This window comes from Betta splendens, chromosome 14, assembly GCF_900634795.4.
Source record: "Betta splendens chromosome 14, fBetSpl5.4, whole genome shotgun sequence".
Classification (NCBI taxonomy): domain Eukaryota; kingdom Metazoa; phylum Chordata; class Actinopteri; order Anabantiformes; family Osphronemidae; genus Betta; species Betta splendens.
In genome coordinates, this window is record NC_040894.2 from 9,151,293 (window position 1) to 9,167,919 (window position 16,627).

A 16,627-nucleotide genomic window follows, 5' to 3' on the forward strand; every position below is an offset into this window, starting at 1 on the left:
ACACACATTTAAGATGAGGACGCATGTGTGACGCCGCTCGTTAACTGAGATTTAACACTTTATGGCTCTATGTGGAATACAAGCATTTCAGAAAGCAATTGGAAGTGGAAGTCGAACATGATCAAATATCCGCTTTCCATGCACACACACTCACACACACACACACCCACCTCTGGGCCAGCCTCCAGGAGGGAGTTGAGGCCCTTCAGCCAGAGTGGCGTCGGGGGAACGCAGCCTCTGATCATGTAATAGGCCTGGTCCCTGACAGACAGCGGCTGCTTCGTCAGCCTGTCAGGGGGCCAAGCTGACCCTGCAGAGCTGCTCTGGCTCAGGCTGGCTGCACGCTGAGCGGCTAAAACAGCAACGCAGCCTCTGGAGCCTCACGACTTCTGTCTCTGTCACTACTGTGCATTATTTAACCATTCATTAGCGGTTTTCATATCAAACGCACACTCGGAGGCAACAAACACATCCAGGGGACCGACAGCGAGAGAGTTAAATCCATTAGGGCTCTGCCTGCACTGAATCATTTATTTATACATCTTGTGCAGCAGTGGGTTCTCACTGATTGGAGACACAGACATATCAACAAACATAAACAAAGACCCAACACAAATCCTGTGCGCAGGCATTCTGCTACGTTGCACCGTGCGGTGCCATAGGCTAAAAAGTCACGCTGCATCTGAGGCACAACAAAAATAGCAAGGAGAGAGAGAGAACGGCTCCTGTAGCCATGAAAAAGGACAGCAAGTCTGAGCGTTTACACACACACACACACACACACACAGGCGAACGCACAATAATGTGTGCAAAATCCCAACACGCTAAAACCAACCGTGAGAACGGGGAGACGGAGGGGGGCAGAAAAAAGAGCGATGCGGCATCAGCAAACGCACCTCAGCATGCTGGATGAGCTCCACACGACCTTGGTTAAAGGTGCGTGTCTGCGGGTGTGAGAGCGACACGCTGATTACATCTGACCTGCGTGTGCCTGAGACACTGACACGGGCTGAAATCAGACACACACCAGGACCTGTGCGTGTGAAACCTCCAGTCAGCTGAGGGTGGGATTAGCATTAAAAACCCTCCGCTTGTGGAAAAACGGTTGATTTTATTTTTATTTTGGTCGGATCTCGTGTTGTTCACACCTTCCATCCTCAACTGAATCCATTTGTTACTGCAAATTTCAGGTGGATGGCGTTTAAAGCAAGGACATCTGTATTTACAGGACTGTCTCTCTCCACTGGTACTGTCCACTTCAACATCCTGTCCACGTTGGGCCGCTTCCATTTCTGCTGATGAGCATCAATGCGCGTTTGCGCTGCAGTACGTGACGTCGGCAGAAGTTGGGGAGAAGAGAGGCTCGGAGCTCAAATTGCTTCAAAGAAAATCCATCTCCTTTTATTAGAAATTGAATAAAACACAGAGCGAGAGCCTGTATTTTACACCCATACAATGCTACATTTGATTTCATTAAAAGCCATACTGTACATGACTGTTGTACCAATTTTCTGCACCGACACGTGTTATGCATTGAAAACTAAATATGGCTCAGCTTTCAAGGCTTTGCCAAAATACACTGGACCAAATCAAACATGATACGAGTCAAACCAATCCAAATGACAATCTGACATATGGGCCGTTCATCTCCTGCTTTGCTAGATCAACACAGATTGGACTAATGTATCACCATAATCCTCGTAGCAGCGAAGCCGAACCGCCGTCTCGTCCAACAGCAAAATGATCCCATTCTGGTGTGTTGAAAATTGTCACATCCTGATTCTCTCTAAAAAGAGTCAGGTTTGTCTCCGCTCGCGCTGCTGGCGACAACCTGTTCCCGTACGGAATATGAAAACTTACAGGCGGATCATGCCTGGAAATTCAGGTGGGGGGGGGGGCAACAGGATGCTGGAGGATGGCGTGGGCGTGTTCATTACAGTCAATGGCAGAAGCAAGTTGTAATGAACACTGAGGTGCTTTATTTGTGCATATACTGTAGTGTGTGAGTAGGAGGAAGAGCGAGCGCACGTGCAATAACTGGAGTAGAGGGCCACTTAGGGCCACCGCATAATAACTATGTTTCCATGAAGGAGAACAGTAGAGAAAATACACACAGACTCAGATTGAGGGGCCCCTCGTTACTCATGCATGACTGGCCCATAATGCTCCACTGTGCTTTCACTCACCGTTGGCAGGACAACAGATTTACTGAGCAAAGGATTTAGAAAGGCAGGATTTGCCAAGACTGTGGGAACAGCCAGATTCCTTCCTATACCACAAAAGATAGAGGCGACGGAGCTCAGCTCGCTCGCACTCACAGCGCACGTTTGCGAGCAGTTTAAGTTTTATTCTCGATCGTATCACCTTCTCCCTCCGCTGCACTGAACGCATCGTCCTGCTTAGATCGTCGGCGTAGCGCTGGCACAGAGAAGAAGCTCGGCTGGAATTTACAAAAAAAAGTATTTTGGCCACAGAACAGACAAAAAGAGATGCTAAATTACTGCATCTGCCAAGTTGTATACCTCGAACTGTGTGTGTGTGTGTGTGTGTGTGTGTGTGTGTGTGTGTGTGTGTGTGTGTGTGTGTGTGTGTGTGTGTGTGTGTGTGTGTCTGCACCTACACAAGTATCCAACTCTGGCTAAGCATTGATCGGTCTGGCTCCCTACAAAGAAGATGTGAGCAGATAACTAATGGAGGAGCTAACCTCAATTAGCCCACTGACTGATGGGAAATGTGATTTCATTTAGTTGTCGCTACAGACACTGTAAACAAGTCATGTTACCACTGCAGGAGACTGAGTGGACGCGCGTTCGCCGAAGGACGCGTGATCATGGAGGGTCGTATGACGCCAACCGTACTCAGATCATGGAGGGTCGTATGACGCCAACCGTACTCAGATCATGGAGGGTCGTATGACGCCAACCGTACTCAGATCATGGAGGGTCGTATGACGCCAACCGCGTCTCTCCCGCTCCGCATCCTAATGCAAAATACAATAAGAGCAACAAGTCCCCCGAACCTGCGACTGACCTCTGTTACAGCAAGTGTCCTCTCTTGTACCATCCAGCAAACACTGGTTACTGCGTATGTCAGCTGTTTTACAATGCTCTTGCTCCCCATTACATTAAATCAGATATTTTGAGTTCAACATCTAAAAGCTGGTGAGTTCAGGTTCGATCAACCTGGACGCATGGATTCTCTAGTTCAACCAATCACATTTGGCATTTCATCCACAGTAGTTGTCATTACCGTTTTGCTGTCTCACACTCACCCACCTCCTCTATTACTCATCATAAGGCAGCCCTCAGACCGGGATTCAGCTCCAAGTCAATATTAAAGCTGCAGTAACTAACAGTTTCACTTTTTATAGGAAACATTTTATGAAGAGGCGGCAGTAACAGCGAGCGGTAGCTATGGATACGTGGAAGCAGGCAATGAAGGTGTGGATATGGTGTCTCTGTGGCTTTTTATTTACCTTTGCAAACTCATCTAAGTGCCTGAAAAGATTCTGTACCCATCTGTCAATCTGTGTCCTGCCATGGTAATGTTGCAAGATAACGTCTGCAAGTGATCTCGACTCCATCAGGGGAATTTATAACATTGAGACATTTTAATACAGGGAGGAACCTAAAATACTCAGACCAGAACTGACGCGGGCCTCAGACAGAGGCTAATTATGAATGCCGTTCGGATGCACGTAACCTTTGTGCTGCTGAATTACCCTCGGTGAGATAAAGCTGAAGCCTCACTTCATTCACAGATAGACAGAGAGGAAGAGAGCGGAGAGGACGCGGAGAGTTAAATCGCGGTTCCATCAGAGGAGCCTGGGTGCGATGCGATGGAAACACAGCACTGTATGTATCCTTCTGAAGACAGGAAATTATATGTCATGCTCTATAAAGCAAGCACTTCATATATTTTCAGAGACAGTATCCTCGCGGCTTAGATCATTGCACGGGGGATGTACAACACTCAGTAATGATGACATCACCTCATTTTAAGCCATTTACTTTCGCTGCCGTAGGAGACGACAGAGGAGGAAGCCACAGTTTATCAAACCGCGCTCAACAAAGTAGAACCCCACCAACGTGATGACAGATCCTTACACGCGCCTTTATTTATCTCACTCATGTCTAATCCTGATGTGATATTTTCCAGACTTGCCGTGAGAGATGAGGCACAATGAGGCCTCGGTAATGATACATTTATGTCGGTGTCAAGCCGACTGTGATCACTGTGCTCTGACATAAATAACAGTAGTATTGCTCAACATATTGCACATTTAACGTAAGACCAGCCTCAACAGCAGAATTCTACCATGAAGGACAGATTCTGAACCAGCTCAAAGCATGTAATTCAGAAAATATGATAAGTCAGTGGGTTACTTAACTTCACTTCAGTGTCTCTGCGTCTATATTCTCCACAGGTACTGTATCAGCAAAGCAATGCAAACGCTTAGTCACTACCTGGGGGCCGACGCAGTGAAAGTTTCATGTCTGACAAGGACATCAACATAACTGTCTCCAAACTTCACTACTTCTTTAATTTGGTCACAGAGTCTGCCTCGCCATTGGTATGCAGTTTCCGCTGCACCACAAACTCAGTGGTGCTTGTTAAAACACTTTTCATATCTATGCAAGTGCGATGAATGGTGTCTGACAAGGGCGCTTGTCTGCCAATTGGAGTATTCTCATAAAGGAAGCGCCCTGCCAAGATGAAAGCTCTGGGTGACGCTGGTGAGTGAGGTGTTGGGGGGAGGAGGGGGGAGGGAGCGAGTGAGAGAGAGTGGAGAAAGTGGAAAAAACTGAGAGGCAAGTAGGAATGAAAACCCCGACTTCCTCTTCACACTAGAGAAATGTAGATAAAGACAGTGTTTTTGACAGCAGGCATTTGCATTTCTATCTGGACGCCAATTCAATCAAGGAGAAACGGGAGAGAAAAGTTGGTATCAGAAGCGTTTTTATGCTATTATGCATCATCCAAAATCAAAAATGTTTACAGGCAGGTTAATTTCCATCTTGTGCCTTTTCATCTTTGTTTACTTTCATATGCCTTTTTTAAATTCTCTGTGGGAATCTGTCGCCAATCTGTCCAATTTCCGGTGTGTGAGCAGACGTGACACAGGAATTCCTGTATCATGGCCCGTCCGCCCCTTTAATTCCCTGACCCTCCCTCACCTCCAATCCATTTGTAGCACACATCCCCAACAATGTTTTGATGCTACCTCCATCCCTGTCTCATCTCATCTTATCACAGCGAGGCCAGGAAGGCACTGGCACAGCAGTGGCCAGTAAGATGTCACTCAGGATCCCAGTCAAGCCACAGATACAACATACACTCACACGATATTTCAAAACAACCCATCACCTCCCCCCGGTGCATTTTCTGCTGCCTTTGTCATCTCTTTCCCTCTTACCTTTCACTTTCCTCTTATCGCTCCTATCAAAAGGTGTTCTCCTTTGAATGACAAGTACCCACAGGGTATCAGGAGAACTGCTGACACTTCAAGGATTACGCTATTAATTTAGCTCATCAAGCTGAGGAAGGGATGGAAGCCGTTGAGGTAACATTACTGTTTGATATAGTAACATTGTATAAAGGCCTAATTTGGTGCAATTTAGCAAATACATGGCTGGTGGAAGTATATTCTGTAATAGTCTCTTTTTTTTGCTTTAGTCTTCTTTAATAGCTGATAAAACATCTGTGGTACAAATTACAATGGAGCATGTCAGTCATTTTAGCTCTTTGCTTATTTTAAGCTGGAGTGTCATTTATTTCAGTGCCGTCGGGGACAGACCCAGAATGTAAAAGCAGCGATATCTCCCTGCAGACGTAATAAACCTTAAGAGCAAGAATCCAAGTCCAACAGCGAGATTATTAAGAGTATTAATGAGAGAACACTGTAATTAATTAAATTCTTTATCTTTTACAGAATATGTTCCAGTTTACTTGTGAGTGGAACTGAATTCTCTAAGATGGTCAAATCTTTCTATGAAACACATCTCTAACAGGAAGCTCTTTCCATGAGATTGTAATGGTTATACTGTAGCTAGATTGTGTATTATTACTTATTATCTTCTTACTATTTGGAGAAGTACATATATATTTTATATCATATCACAGTTAAATATGGATAAATACTAAAATGCTCCATGTCCAACAGAGAAGCCAAGACGCAGTCATGAGTATTAGTCCTTTCTGCTGCAGTTTTCACAGGATTAATTCCCTTCTTTCTAAATAATAATAACAAATTCAGCTCTGAAGCAACCTGAGCTCTCTGATCATTATGCTTATGTGGGTAAAAGGTGGCTACAGGATTAAGGCGTGTGAAGGTCACCTCGTCTCAAACAGGCTCCAGTAGGACCAGCTGTATGGAGGATCTGCTACAGTCTAAAGATATGGCTCCTTTTTGGTTAGAGGCTCACTTTTAATAAGGTCAGGATTAGGGTGACCAGTGTATTACGACAAGGGCTTAGGATCAATGCTTAGTCCGGGAGAGAAGGCTACAATTTACCAGCTCAGTGCAACTGTGCTTAACACTGTCTCATTATGACTGCCGTGCCTGGAGATTTTGGGTTTGACTCTTCAATAATAGCTCATGTCGGCAGCTCCGTGTGTGTGTGTGTGTGTGTGTGTGTGTGTGTGTGTGGGCAGAGGAGCGGGTGTTGGAAGGTGACCACTGCTGGGAGGATTAATGCGTGTCAGCGCTTCTGATTTAATATTTGCGATGTCTTCATTTAGCGTTTTCTTGTGCTCGCTCCGCCGCTATCTCGGTGACAGAGTCGCATGATAATGTCGCAGTGACGCCGCTTCGCAGAGGATTAGCGGCGATTAGCATTAGCGGGTCCATTTGAAGTGGATGCACCTACAGTAGCATTAGCATGTTGGCAAACTAGAATGAAAGACAAAGTGAAATGTATGAAAGCAACATCAACGAAATTCATTTACTGACAAGTAAACAAGTCTTGTTTGTGAAATTGTGTTTAAATTTTTGAGCCTTTGGCACTCTGCAGTTGTAGTAAAGGTAGTAATTTAAGAATCTTATGTGATAAGTGGCCAGAAGGAGAAACAATTTCTTAAAAACAATGATTTCGACACATTTTGTAGAAGCTAAATATGATACAGTCCAATACTAACCGACTGCTGCCAGGAGCCAGAACATGAAGTCAGGATTAGACATGAAATTCAATCTATCAAAACTAATCTAGCTGCGCCTGGTTCAAATCGAAGGTTTAAAATGCTGAAGTTCCACAGCAGCCTAAGAGCTATGTAAGCAAAAAGATGGAAGACCAGGCTGCCGACTGATGAAGCCTAATTATGGCAAAATACAGAAGCAGTGCTGCAAGAGCCCATATCATTTCAAAATGTTTATGTTAAGCACATGAAGGCCCAATTTTAGTCCCTAATGAGTCTTAACTCATTTCAGCCAGTGGAGGCTTCTGACTTGTGGGTATAGCAGAATGATGGACTGAGTAATTGAGTGCACTGTGAGACAAACACTAATGAGGAAGATAAAGGAGGAATTGAGTTAACAGTGTTTCTCTTTTCTAATGATAAGAGATGAGAAGAGACAGAGAGAGCAGAGCGAAGAATGGAGGCCATTCTGCTTCCCAGCACAATGCATCTGCCGTACGTCCAACTTGTCTGCTTGTTGTTGTGCAAAACACAGTGCTCGCTCTACCCAGCCAGAGCGAAGTGAGAGAAAAGCAAATAGCTTTAAGATAGACAGAGAAATTACCCATAATTGGAGACCATTTAAAAACATAATAACTTCTTTGTTTCCTCAGCAGGAGGTTCAGGGCCGGGGAAGCTTTTTGATTAGAGCTGGAGATGAGTTCGCTATAAAACTACTGAGCCAAACCTAAGCCAGGCTCATGCAGCGCGCATGCACGCGGGTTAAACCTGCCCGGCCGGACGCAAAAATTAATCTAGAGGAGGCAGGATTAAGAGGGTCCAGGGCGAGGGACCACGGGGACCAGCTGAAATTACCGTATTCCCTCTCCAAGCAGCCCGAACAAGCAAATGGGCTTGTAAAATCTCAAAGCATCAATGCTAAACACCAACTTACAAAAAATCCAAATGGAGCGTGAAAATATGTATTAAAATCCAGCTGGAAACGTGCCACGGCATCTTTAACAAAGATGTGTGTGCGGTAGCAAATTGTCACCGTTCCACTGAGGAGGATAGTGGAAGTAAGCTTAGGGGTGTGTGCCACTTAGGGTGGGGGGAATAATGTTGTGAAGCATATAATGGATTTGCAATGTGGCAAACAGAGACAGATGGTGCAGAGGGCTGTGTATTTCTCTGTGCTACGTGCTAGCTTGGACACACACACACACACACACACACACACACACACACACACACACACACACACACACACACACACACACACACACACACACACACACACACACACACACACACACACACACACACACACACACAGAAGAAATCCCTAAGGCGCATTATGAATGCTGCCGCTCGCTCACCCAAGCCAAGGGTCTCAGTTCATTTGGTTTTTAACTGTTATAAATTGTCTCACTTGACTCCATCTTCCCTCCCCTCTACAACAGGCCCGGAGCAATCTCCACACAAAGGGAGGGCCAGAATCCAGAGTTAGAACCAATATAGATATTTGGAATATTTATGAAGAGGATCCATGATGGCGTGAAGCTACAGACGACGTAATCCCAACGACAGAGACCTTCGCCATCGTCACCCTCATCTACTTGGATTCCCGTGTTTACAACATACAACAAGGAAACGCTGCTTCCTGCCTGCGTTTGTTTACAGGCCTGCGTGTAAAAACCTTTTTTCAGCAGGATGAAATTTCACACCTGTAGTTCTCCAAAGTAATCATTTAATTACAGCCTTCAAATATAATGTGTGCTCTCTGGTTTCGCTCACAGGAACACCCGCGTGGTCTTCTAAAGATATTGCACGCAGCTCCTATCTAAAGCCTTATTGTTCCTTACATTACCGCTTGCCTGGGAAATAAGAGGCGAGACAACACAGCGGTAAAGACTGCTTTGATTTACGGCGCGCACTAACCGCAGTGGAAGGCCCGGTTTGATTCGGGTTTAGGACAACATCAGTGGATTCTTACTGCATAATTTCACTGCATTAGATGCGTTTATGTGCTCATGCAAAAGGGTGTCTAATAGCTTTCAAAGACCAAATTAAGATGTGGGGGGACCCTCGAGCTGATGATTAGACAAGGGACTAGAAAGTGACTTCTGGCAATAATATGAATACAGAAAAACACACACACGCATACACACTCATGCTCACACAAACACCGGCTCACACAGAAAGTCAATTAACATGAACATGTGTCTTTGGGGAATTATATTTCAATTAGCTTTAGCTACTTCTAGGCATCCTTTGAGACCATTACGCTGAAGCGTGTGTATTTGTGGATGCAGTAAATCCTGCTTTTCAATTAGTATCATACTATAATTCCATATTGTTATTGTATAAATGCATGTTAAGCAGTTAAGCACTAAATCAATCTTTTTTTCGTTTGCGCGATTTCAAATGAGCATTTAAAATGAGGTTTATACGTAAATATCTTAAGTAGATACAGTGAAACAAAAGGGAATCGGCGTGTGAAATGTGTGGACGTGAGCGCAGAGGTATGTGTTTTATGGCACAAAAGTAGTAACTTGGACTAAATATGAACAGTAACTTTGTGGAGCAGTGAAGGCCTTAAAAATATCCGCTCATCAGCCTCATCTTTTTTCCTCCCGTCTTCATTCTGGTTTTGCTCTGTTTCCAGCCTTTCTCAGCATGTTCCCTCACAATTCCCCATCCTGTCAACCGCAATTTGACAACAGAAATAACCCTGTGTGTCGACGTGAACACAAACTTTTCTGGGTGATTAAAAGCAGCAGCAGGAACGTCACAATTTCTAACCGTCCCGCAGTTTTCAGTCCACATTATCAATGCAAATACAGTCTGAGGGAACAACAGACGGGCCTGATGTTTTCTCTGCCTTCTTTACTCTGCTGGGTTTTGTGTGTTCCTGTGTTTGTGTGTTTTTGGTTACGCATACATACAGATGTCGCTCCGTGTGTGGGAACGCTTCAGCGCCAACTATAAGAGCTCCTTTGCTTCGACTGGATGCATTTCTGTCAGGGAACGGACACAGGGTCCCCAAACAATATAACAGTTGGCGCAACAGAGTTGAGGGAGTGGGCAGAGTCACGGCTGTCCATATCTTCACCTCGCTCCGAGAAAATGATTACTGTAACGCGTAGTAGCGAGTCTCCAGACTCGGTCCCAGAGGGAACGGCATGAAAAGGAGCTGTCATGTGAAAGGCCACGCAACATAAAGAGAACATTATCAAGGCTAAGAGTTGTTAAGAGAGGAGAGTGAAAGTGAGCGCAGAGCACATTGGGTTAAATGAAACCACCTCACTGCTTCGTTTTTTAATATTAGTACATGTGTGACAGAGAAAGTGCATAAAATAGAGTCATTATTTTTCTTTTCTGTGTTTGGACCTTTGGCCTTTTCTTCGGCTGGAGCCAACGATTAGCGCAGTTAATTTTGCTAAACTTGATTGTGTTTGTGTCGCTTTATTCCAGAGTGTTTGAGATTAGTGACACATGGCTTGTCAAAGACTGCAGCTTCAGATTAGTCGCTGGCTAATCCTTTGGAATTCAATGCTAATACAGACATCACATATACATGTACATGCACACGTACATGCGTACGCGCAGACATGGCGCCCGCGACTCCTAGCTTGCGCTCGCGCCGCGCCGCTACATGCGCTCGTGTTTCATTTGTATGGGCAGATTAGATCTAAGCGCTTAAGTCGGAGCACAAACAAAAGAAGCTCAGGAAGTCTGCTTGTCACTCAAGATGCTCCAGATACACTGACCAATCCCGGGATTCCCTGTGCTTAGGAATGCCGTGCGACATATGTGCTGCTCTTAGCGCTGCCCAACATGTTTTCCTGTGCGTGCGTTTTCTCATCAGAGCTAATTGTGGCCCAGTGGCCTCGTCAGGGTTGCGGGGCCGACCCCAGCTGCCATTTAGCATTTAACAGTACACTTATTATAACAATAATGCAGCTAAGAAGACAAAACAGGCGAAAAAAGCTCATTTTGGAGCCCTGCTTTTCTCTCTACTCTCGATTCGCCGTGTCTCATTACATGTCTGCTTTCGTTAAATGCATATTAGCTGGTTTCCTGCCTTGCAGACGCACACAGCTGTGTTGAAGCCCCATCAGCTGATCTGCTCGCTGAGCTTGCATACTTACAGTATCCTACCTACTGGGGGGTCTATTTAAGGTGCAAACCCACTGTCTGCTGCTGCAGCCAAATCCACCTGAGGGCCTGTATTCTCAGCATCCTCCATGGGAGGCTGCACGTGATCCCGCTCCTCTGGCTTTGGGCTGCATTTAAACGATGCGTTGCATAAGAGTTTAAACAGGGTCTTTTATGCAAAACTATGAATCTACATTCGTTTTACATGGATAGCATTTAGAACCATGTGGTTCCTTGACCAGGACGCTGCCAGCTCACAGTACCACCACTGAAGGATTCCATTAGCTACAACACCCATTAGCTCAAACACAACATTTATTACTACCGTTCATGAAATGTGACATGTCCATGAATTTCATTTTGTCAGCATAACTGCGTTTTGATTGTGCAAGCACCTGTGCTCGTGTTTGAGACACCCAGCGACTGCATTTATTCTATTTCCAGCAGATACTTGCCAGGATCAGTGGAAGCCGACACTGTGGAGTTCAGTAAACCGAGCGGCTGCTTTAAAGTTCAGGTGACGCGTTTGTGCCCGCACAATGAGCCGAGCTGGAAACCTCAGCGTTACGTGTGAGATCTCAGCAGATGGCATATTGTAAGGCAAAACTCTCGGGAGACACAGTCTTTGTATCAGTGTGTTCAGACTGCGCGGCAGACTCTCAGTGAATCTGTGACTTTCAGGGGTATTTAACAATGAGGACATATTGTAAACACTGAGCTCTTTGGCAGATGTTTTGTATCTGCTGTGCGGGGGGAGCGCATCATCAGCCAAAGGTGAGGCTAGATCTGCTGCGACACCCAATGCACGTCCCCTATTCCCATTCTCAGCGACTGGCTTCCAACCCCCCCCCTCGAGCCTCACTCGTCATGGTCGTGCATCTCCAAGAATCTAATGTGTAGGAGAGTCGAAGGAGGTAATCAATTTGTTTTACTGGGGCAATTGTGGGGACGCGCATTTCCACCGTGCCATGAAGAGCTTGTAAGCTGTGAATCCTACCATGTTCCCCTCCAGCTGCCTCCTCCTTTCTGTTTTAACTTTTTAACACCTGGACTAACAAAAGACTGGCTTTGATCATGGGAAATCCCTTGGCAGAGCAGCAATGAGCCCACAGCTGAGCCCGGTGTGTGTGTGTGTCTGAGTATCTGTGTGATGCACATGGAGCCAGTGATGCCCTATGCTGAGGATTCGCATTCTGAGGCTTCGTGGCGTCGCTATACGCTACGCAACGCCTCGCGCGCGCGCCACTCATCAAAGCGCAGCCATGAACATGAACACATCGCTAACGTACACGAGAGGGAGGGAGAGTGCAAGTGAGCAGGAAAAAGGGAACATCTTGTTTTTTCCCGTGTAATCAGTGGCTCTGCAAGCAAACACACACACACACACACACACACACACACACACACACACACACACACACACACACACACACACACACACACACACACACACACACACACACACACACACACACACACACACACACACACACACACACACACACACACACACACACACACACACACACACACACACAGGCCGCTTGTTATCAGAAGCTTTCCCACGCCGCTGTGGTACAAAGCTCCACACCAGGATGGGAGGATGAAGCGGGGGAGGAATGGACGGAAGTACAGAGGGATGGAGGGTCGGCCTTCGGCAGCTTAGACTCACTGTGGGGATAAACACATCCCTCAGCAGGGGTTTGTATTTAGGCTATAGCAAGATCAGGGTTCAATACGGACGGAGTGACAGAAAACAGACGCAGCGGCTGAGATAAACAGGCATCCAGCACAACAACAAGCAGCGCACATATCAAACACACTGTGGTTGGAGCGGCACAATCCTCCTCCGTGCTTCTCCTCCCACATTACTCTTACATCGACTCCCCTCCTGCAGAACATCTCCCTCTCCCTCCGTCACTCTCCACCTCTATCTCCCTCAGCCCCGAGCCTCTTACGTAACAGGCCCATTTGCATAACGGGCTGTTTTCTCTGGATCGCACGGGCCCGTGATGCGCGCCGGCTAATATGTTAACAGCTCAGCCCTGTTGGCAAACAACAAGCGCCATCCGCTCGTCACATTTGCACTGCACACGGCGCAGGTCTCGCCGGCGGCGGAGCCTCGGCGTCTCCGGGCGTCTTGACGCCAGCTGGCACCAGGACAGAGGGGCTGAAACAGCTGCCATTTACAGCGCGCGCGCGCGCAGACGTGGCTTCAGCGAGACAGACTTCATTCAGGAGGAGGCTGACCTGCCTGCTGTGTGGAACCTATACAATAATAGGTCTTGCACTGAGAGATGACTGTTGAAATCAAGCAGCCTAGCATTATCCTCTTCAGGGTTAGGGAGAGAGAGGAAGCGAGGGAGGGAGACTGATGTGAGCGCGTGCCGTGGACGGAAGCGGCCCCCGCTGATGCCGGCATCCTCGCGCGTTTGCCTCTTCAAACAGGGCACATATTTGCAGGAATATATGCAAACACACACACACACACACACTCATAATGAGTGCGCTGGCCTTAGCACAACACAGAGGATGAGAGAGGCTCGGCGGCGTCAATCAATGTTACAGTGCGAGCTGTCAGATATAACGGATACCCAAAGATGCCTCATTATGCACCACTGAAGAATGGCCTCAATCGCGTCGGGTTATTACGGAAAGAGCTCCCACTCTCACATGTGCAAACACACACGCACTTCAAAGAGGCAGAACAACAAATGATCAAGGGAATCGCACGCAAATCATCTCTTTCTGGATTTAGTCCTGTTTAAAGCAGCAGCCGGAGTCAAGATGACGCTTTTGTCTTCCCTGTTAATGCAACGGTTTTCCGTAGGGTGGGATCCTGTTCGGACCGGACCGGACCGGGCCGGCGTGGACTATGGGGCTCTGCTGTAGCGCTGGAAGTCTCCCCGCCCTGTCGCCGCTGCCACATACAGCGTGGATGCACCGCTCCGAGAGCCACAGACCCAACAAACACACGATTGCTGCACACTCAAGTAGAAATCGAAGTCATGCAGTACAAGTACTTCGGTTGGAAACCCAAACATCACCTCTATTGTTTATTCACTCATTGTTCAGAGTTGTTAATCTATTCCAGAATCCCCTCGAACGCAACAAACTGACCTTGACCCCCAAAGTCAACGCACTGTGTGTTTACAATCGACTCCTCTGTCACAAACACGTCACTTCCAGCTGTTTGTCATATAATTAATACAGACTGACGCTATGATCGTCACATCCACAGTGAGCTTCATCTGTGATCTTCTAAGCTGGACCACATGTTATACATAGGAGCAATTAGTCTCACCCCGAGGATAGGATCTGTCTTTACATTAGCTGGTCTAAAGTTGGAATAGAGGATCCAGTCATTCCTCCCTGTTGTTTCCACAACTCATTTGACAGGAGCCTTTTGCAGCCTCACACAACATACAGTAGCGGAGTAGCGTCTCCACACAACACGCGTAGGTCAAAATTCTGAGAGAAAAGGGTGAAAAGCCAACTGGCACCGACGTGTTCTGCATGTGAGCCGTCTACTCGCGTCGCTGCAATCGACGGCACCACACAGATCCGTGCGTAAAATGTTCCCCGCGTCTCCGTGACTCATCCAAGTGCTGCCAAGTCAAACCGTGCCGGTCGTTTGGTGAGGCGTGTCTTCGGCGGCGCAACACGAGACCACGGACGCAAGTCCGCGTGCGTGCGTGCGCGCGCGCGCGTTCTTGACTTTACAGACGCTCGCGTCACATTCTGAGCGTACAGTTATCCCTCATTATTAACCTAACGCTCTCCTCTCCAGCCGCCCCCCCCCCGTCACGCACATTTGCAGGGACACACGCGCACATCCAACGCACGTACACACATGCGCGGGCACAATTAATGCGCATGAGAATGAAAAAAAAAAAAAACTAGAGGGATCTTTTCTGTGAGAGCGCGCGTTCTGCCCCGCCGCTGGCCTGTAACATGCGCGTAACACACATTATTACGCACAAACACATGCGCACACACGCGCCGCTCGTCCCAGACTCACCTTTCGAAAGAATCCCATAAATAGTGTAGAGGCTGAAAATCAAATGACAGTTGAGGTTCATCCTGTCTTCAGGGTTTCTTGCTCTCGCCTTTCCGCGCTTATTTCTCCTGGCCGTCTCCCCACTGGACCTCGAACCGGACCGGACAGCTCTGTCGGCTATCCAGGTGGACTTGAGAGTGCGCCTTTAAAACGGCGTTCGGACGAGCGACTTCCCGACCGGCTTCTCTCGTGTTTCTGCTCGAATGGGAAAAGCTCGTCTCCGCTAAGAAGCGGCGTTCGGGGTATTTGGATGGGTTCGGAGATGGAGCGGCGGAGAGACGCGAGTCCGGTTCACCGGAGTGTGGACAACAGCAGTCAGCCTCAGACTGAGCGCAGTCCGCCTGTGACAGAGTAGACGCTGCCGTCGCTGTACTATGTGCCCCGCGTTCGCTGTGGCGCACAGTTCACCGTGCGAGGAACACGAGTGGATTGTTTGAGTCCCGCCCATACGCGCTTGACGGACGTAAAGCGGTGGCCAATCAGGGGCCCGAGCCTGAGCCGCGCGGGGGGGTGAACAGGAGGAGGAGGGTGTTAAGGGAATGAGATACACACTGCAAAAATATTACATCCATCTAGTTTATAGATTTTATTAGCTTTATACATTATTAATTATATAACACAGATAAAGGAAAACATTTTTAATTTTTAGGTTTGAAAAGAAGTAAATTGGATCCTCGCAATTTTTATTTTATGCTATTTAAATTGCACATTAACACAATGTATAACATCAAAATATAATACATTCTCAGAGCACAGAAAACACGCTTTAACTGAGTTCTCACATATCACAATCAAAGTAAACGTTCTCATTGGTTGAACTGGGAGACAACCTGATGGGTTTTTGCAGTGTACACAGATGGGTTCAGAATTCAAAACAGAATAAGTTTGTTGTCTGACTTGAGGGACAGACATTTCTGGTTATTAACAGATTGTAAGCCTTTATTGTTTTGCATTAACCTCTTCTATAACAAAATAAAGTTAATCCTAAAATAGCATTGTTTTAATAATTTGTGTAGGACTAAGATGTTTGTGCAGTCCTCATTTGCTGTGTTGATGCTTATGTAAGTATTTAAATTACACAATTAACTGTGTTACTTTACAAAAGCATTCAGCTCCTGTCATAAATAAACAAGGCATGTGCTGTGGAGACATGGTGTCTTCTAGGGACGTAAATCTCCCTCTTTGCGAGATACGAGTTCAATACTATTCATATACATGCACTCTCCCAACTAGATCCATAGGAGGCAAGGTCAAAATCAGTAAGTCGCCCCTTTTGTGTTAACAAGTGCCTGA

General features: G+C 46.7%; 1 protein-coding gene across 2 annotated transcripts in view; it reads right to left on the bottom strand.

Annotated features, from left to right (window-relative positions):
• The window catches only part of LOC114869440 (cell adhesion molecule 2-like), a 135,289-nt gene extending 119,524 nt beyond the window's left edge, over nt 1-15,765 (bottom strand). Inside the window, exon 1 of one of the 2 annotated variants that reach the window (XM_029173686.3) lies at nt 15,296-15,765. In XM_029173686.3, the coding sequence (XP_029029519.1) occupies nt 15,296-15,356 (61 nt within the window). In that variant the 5' untranslated portion in view covers nt 15,357-15,765. The remainder of the gene's footprint in view (nt 1-15,295) is intronic. The other variant, XM_029173690.3, reaches the window with a different exon arrangement.
• Between the last annotated feature and the right edge of the window lie 862 nt (nt 15,766-16,627).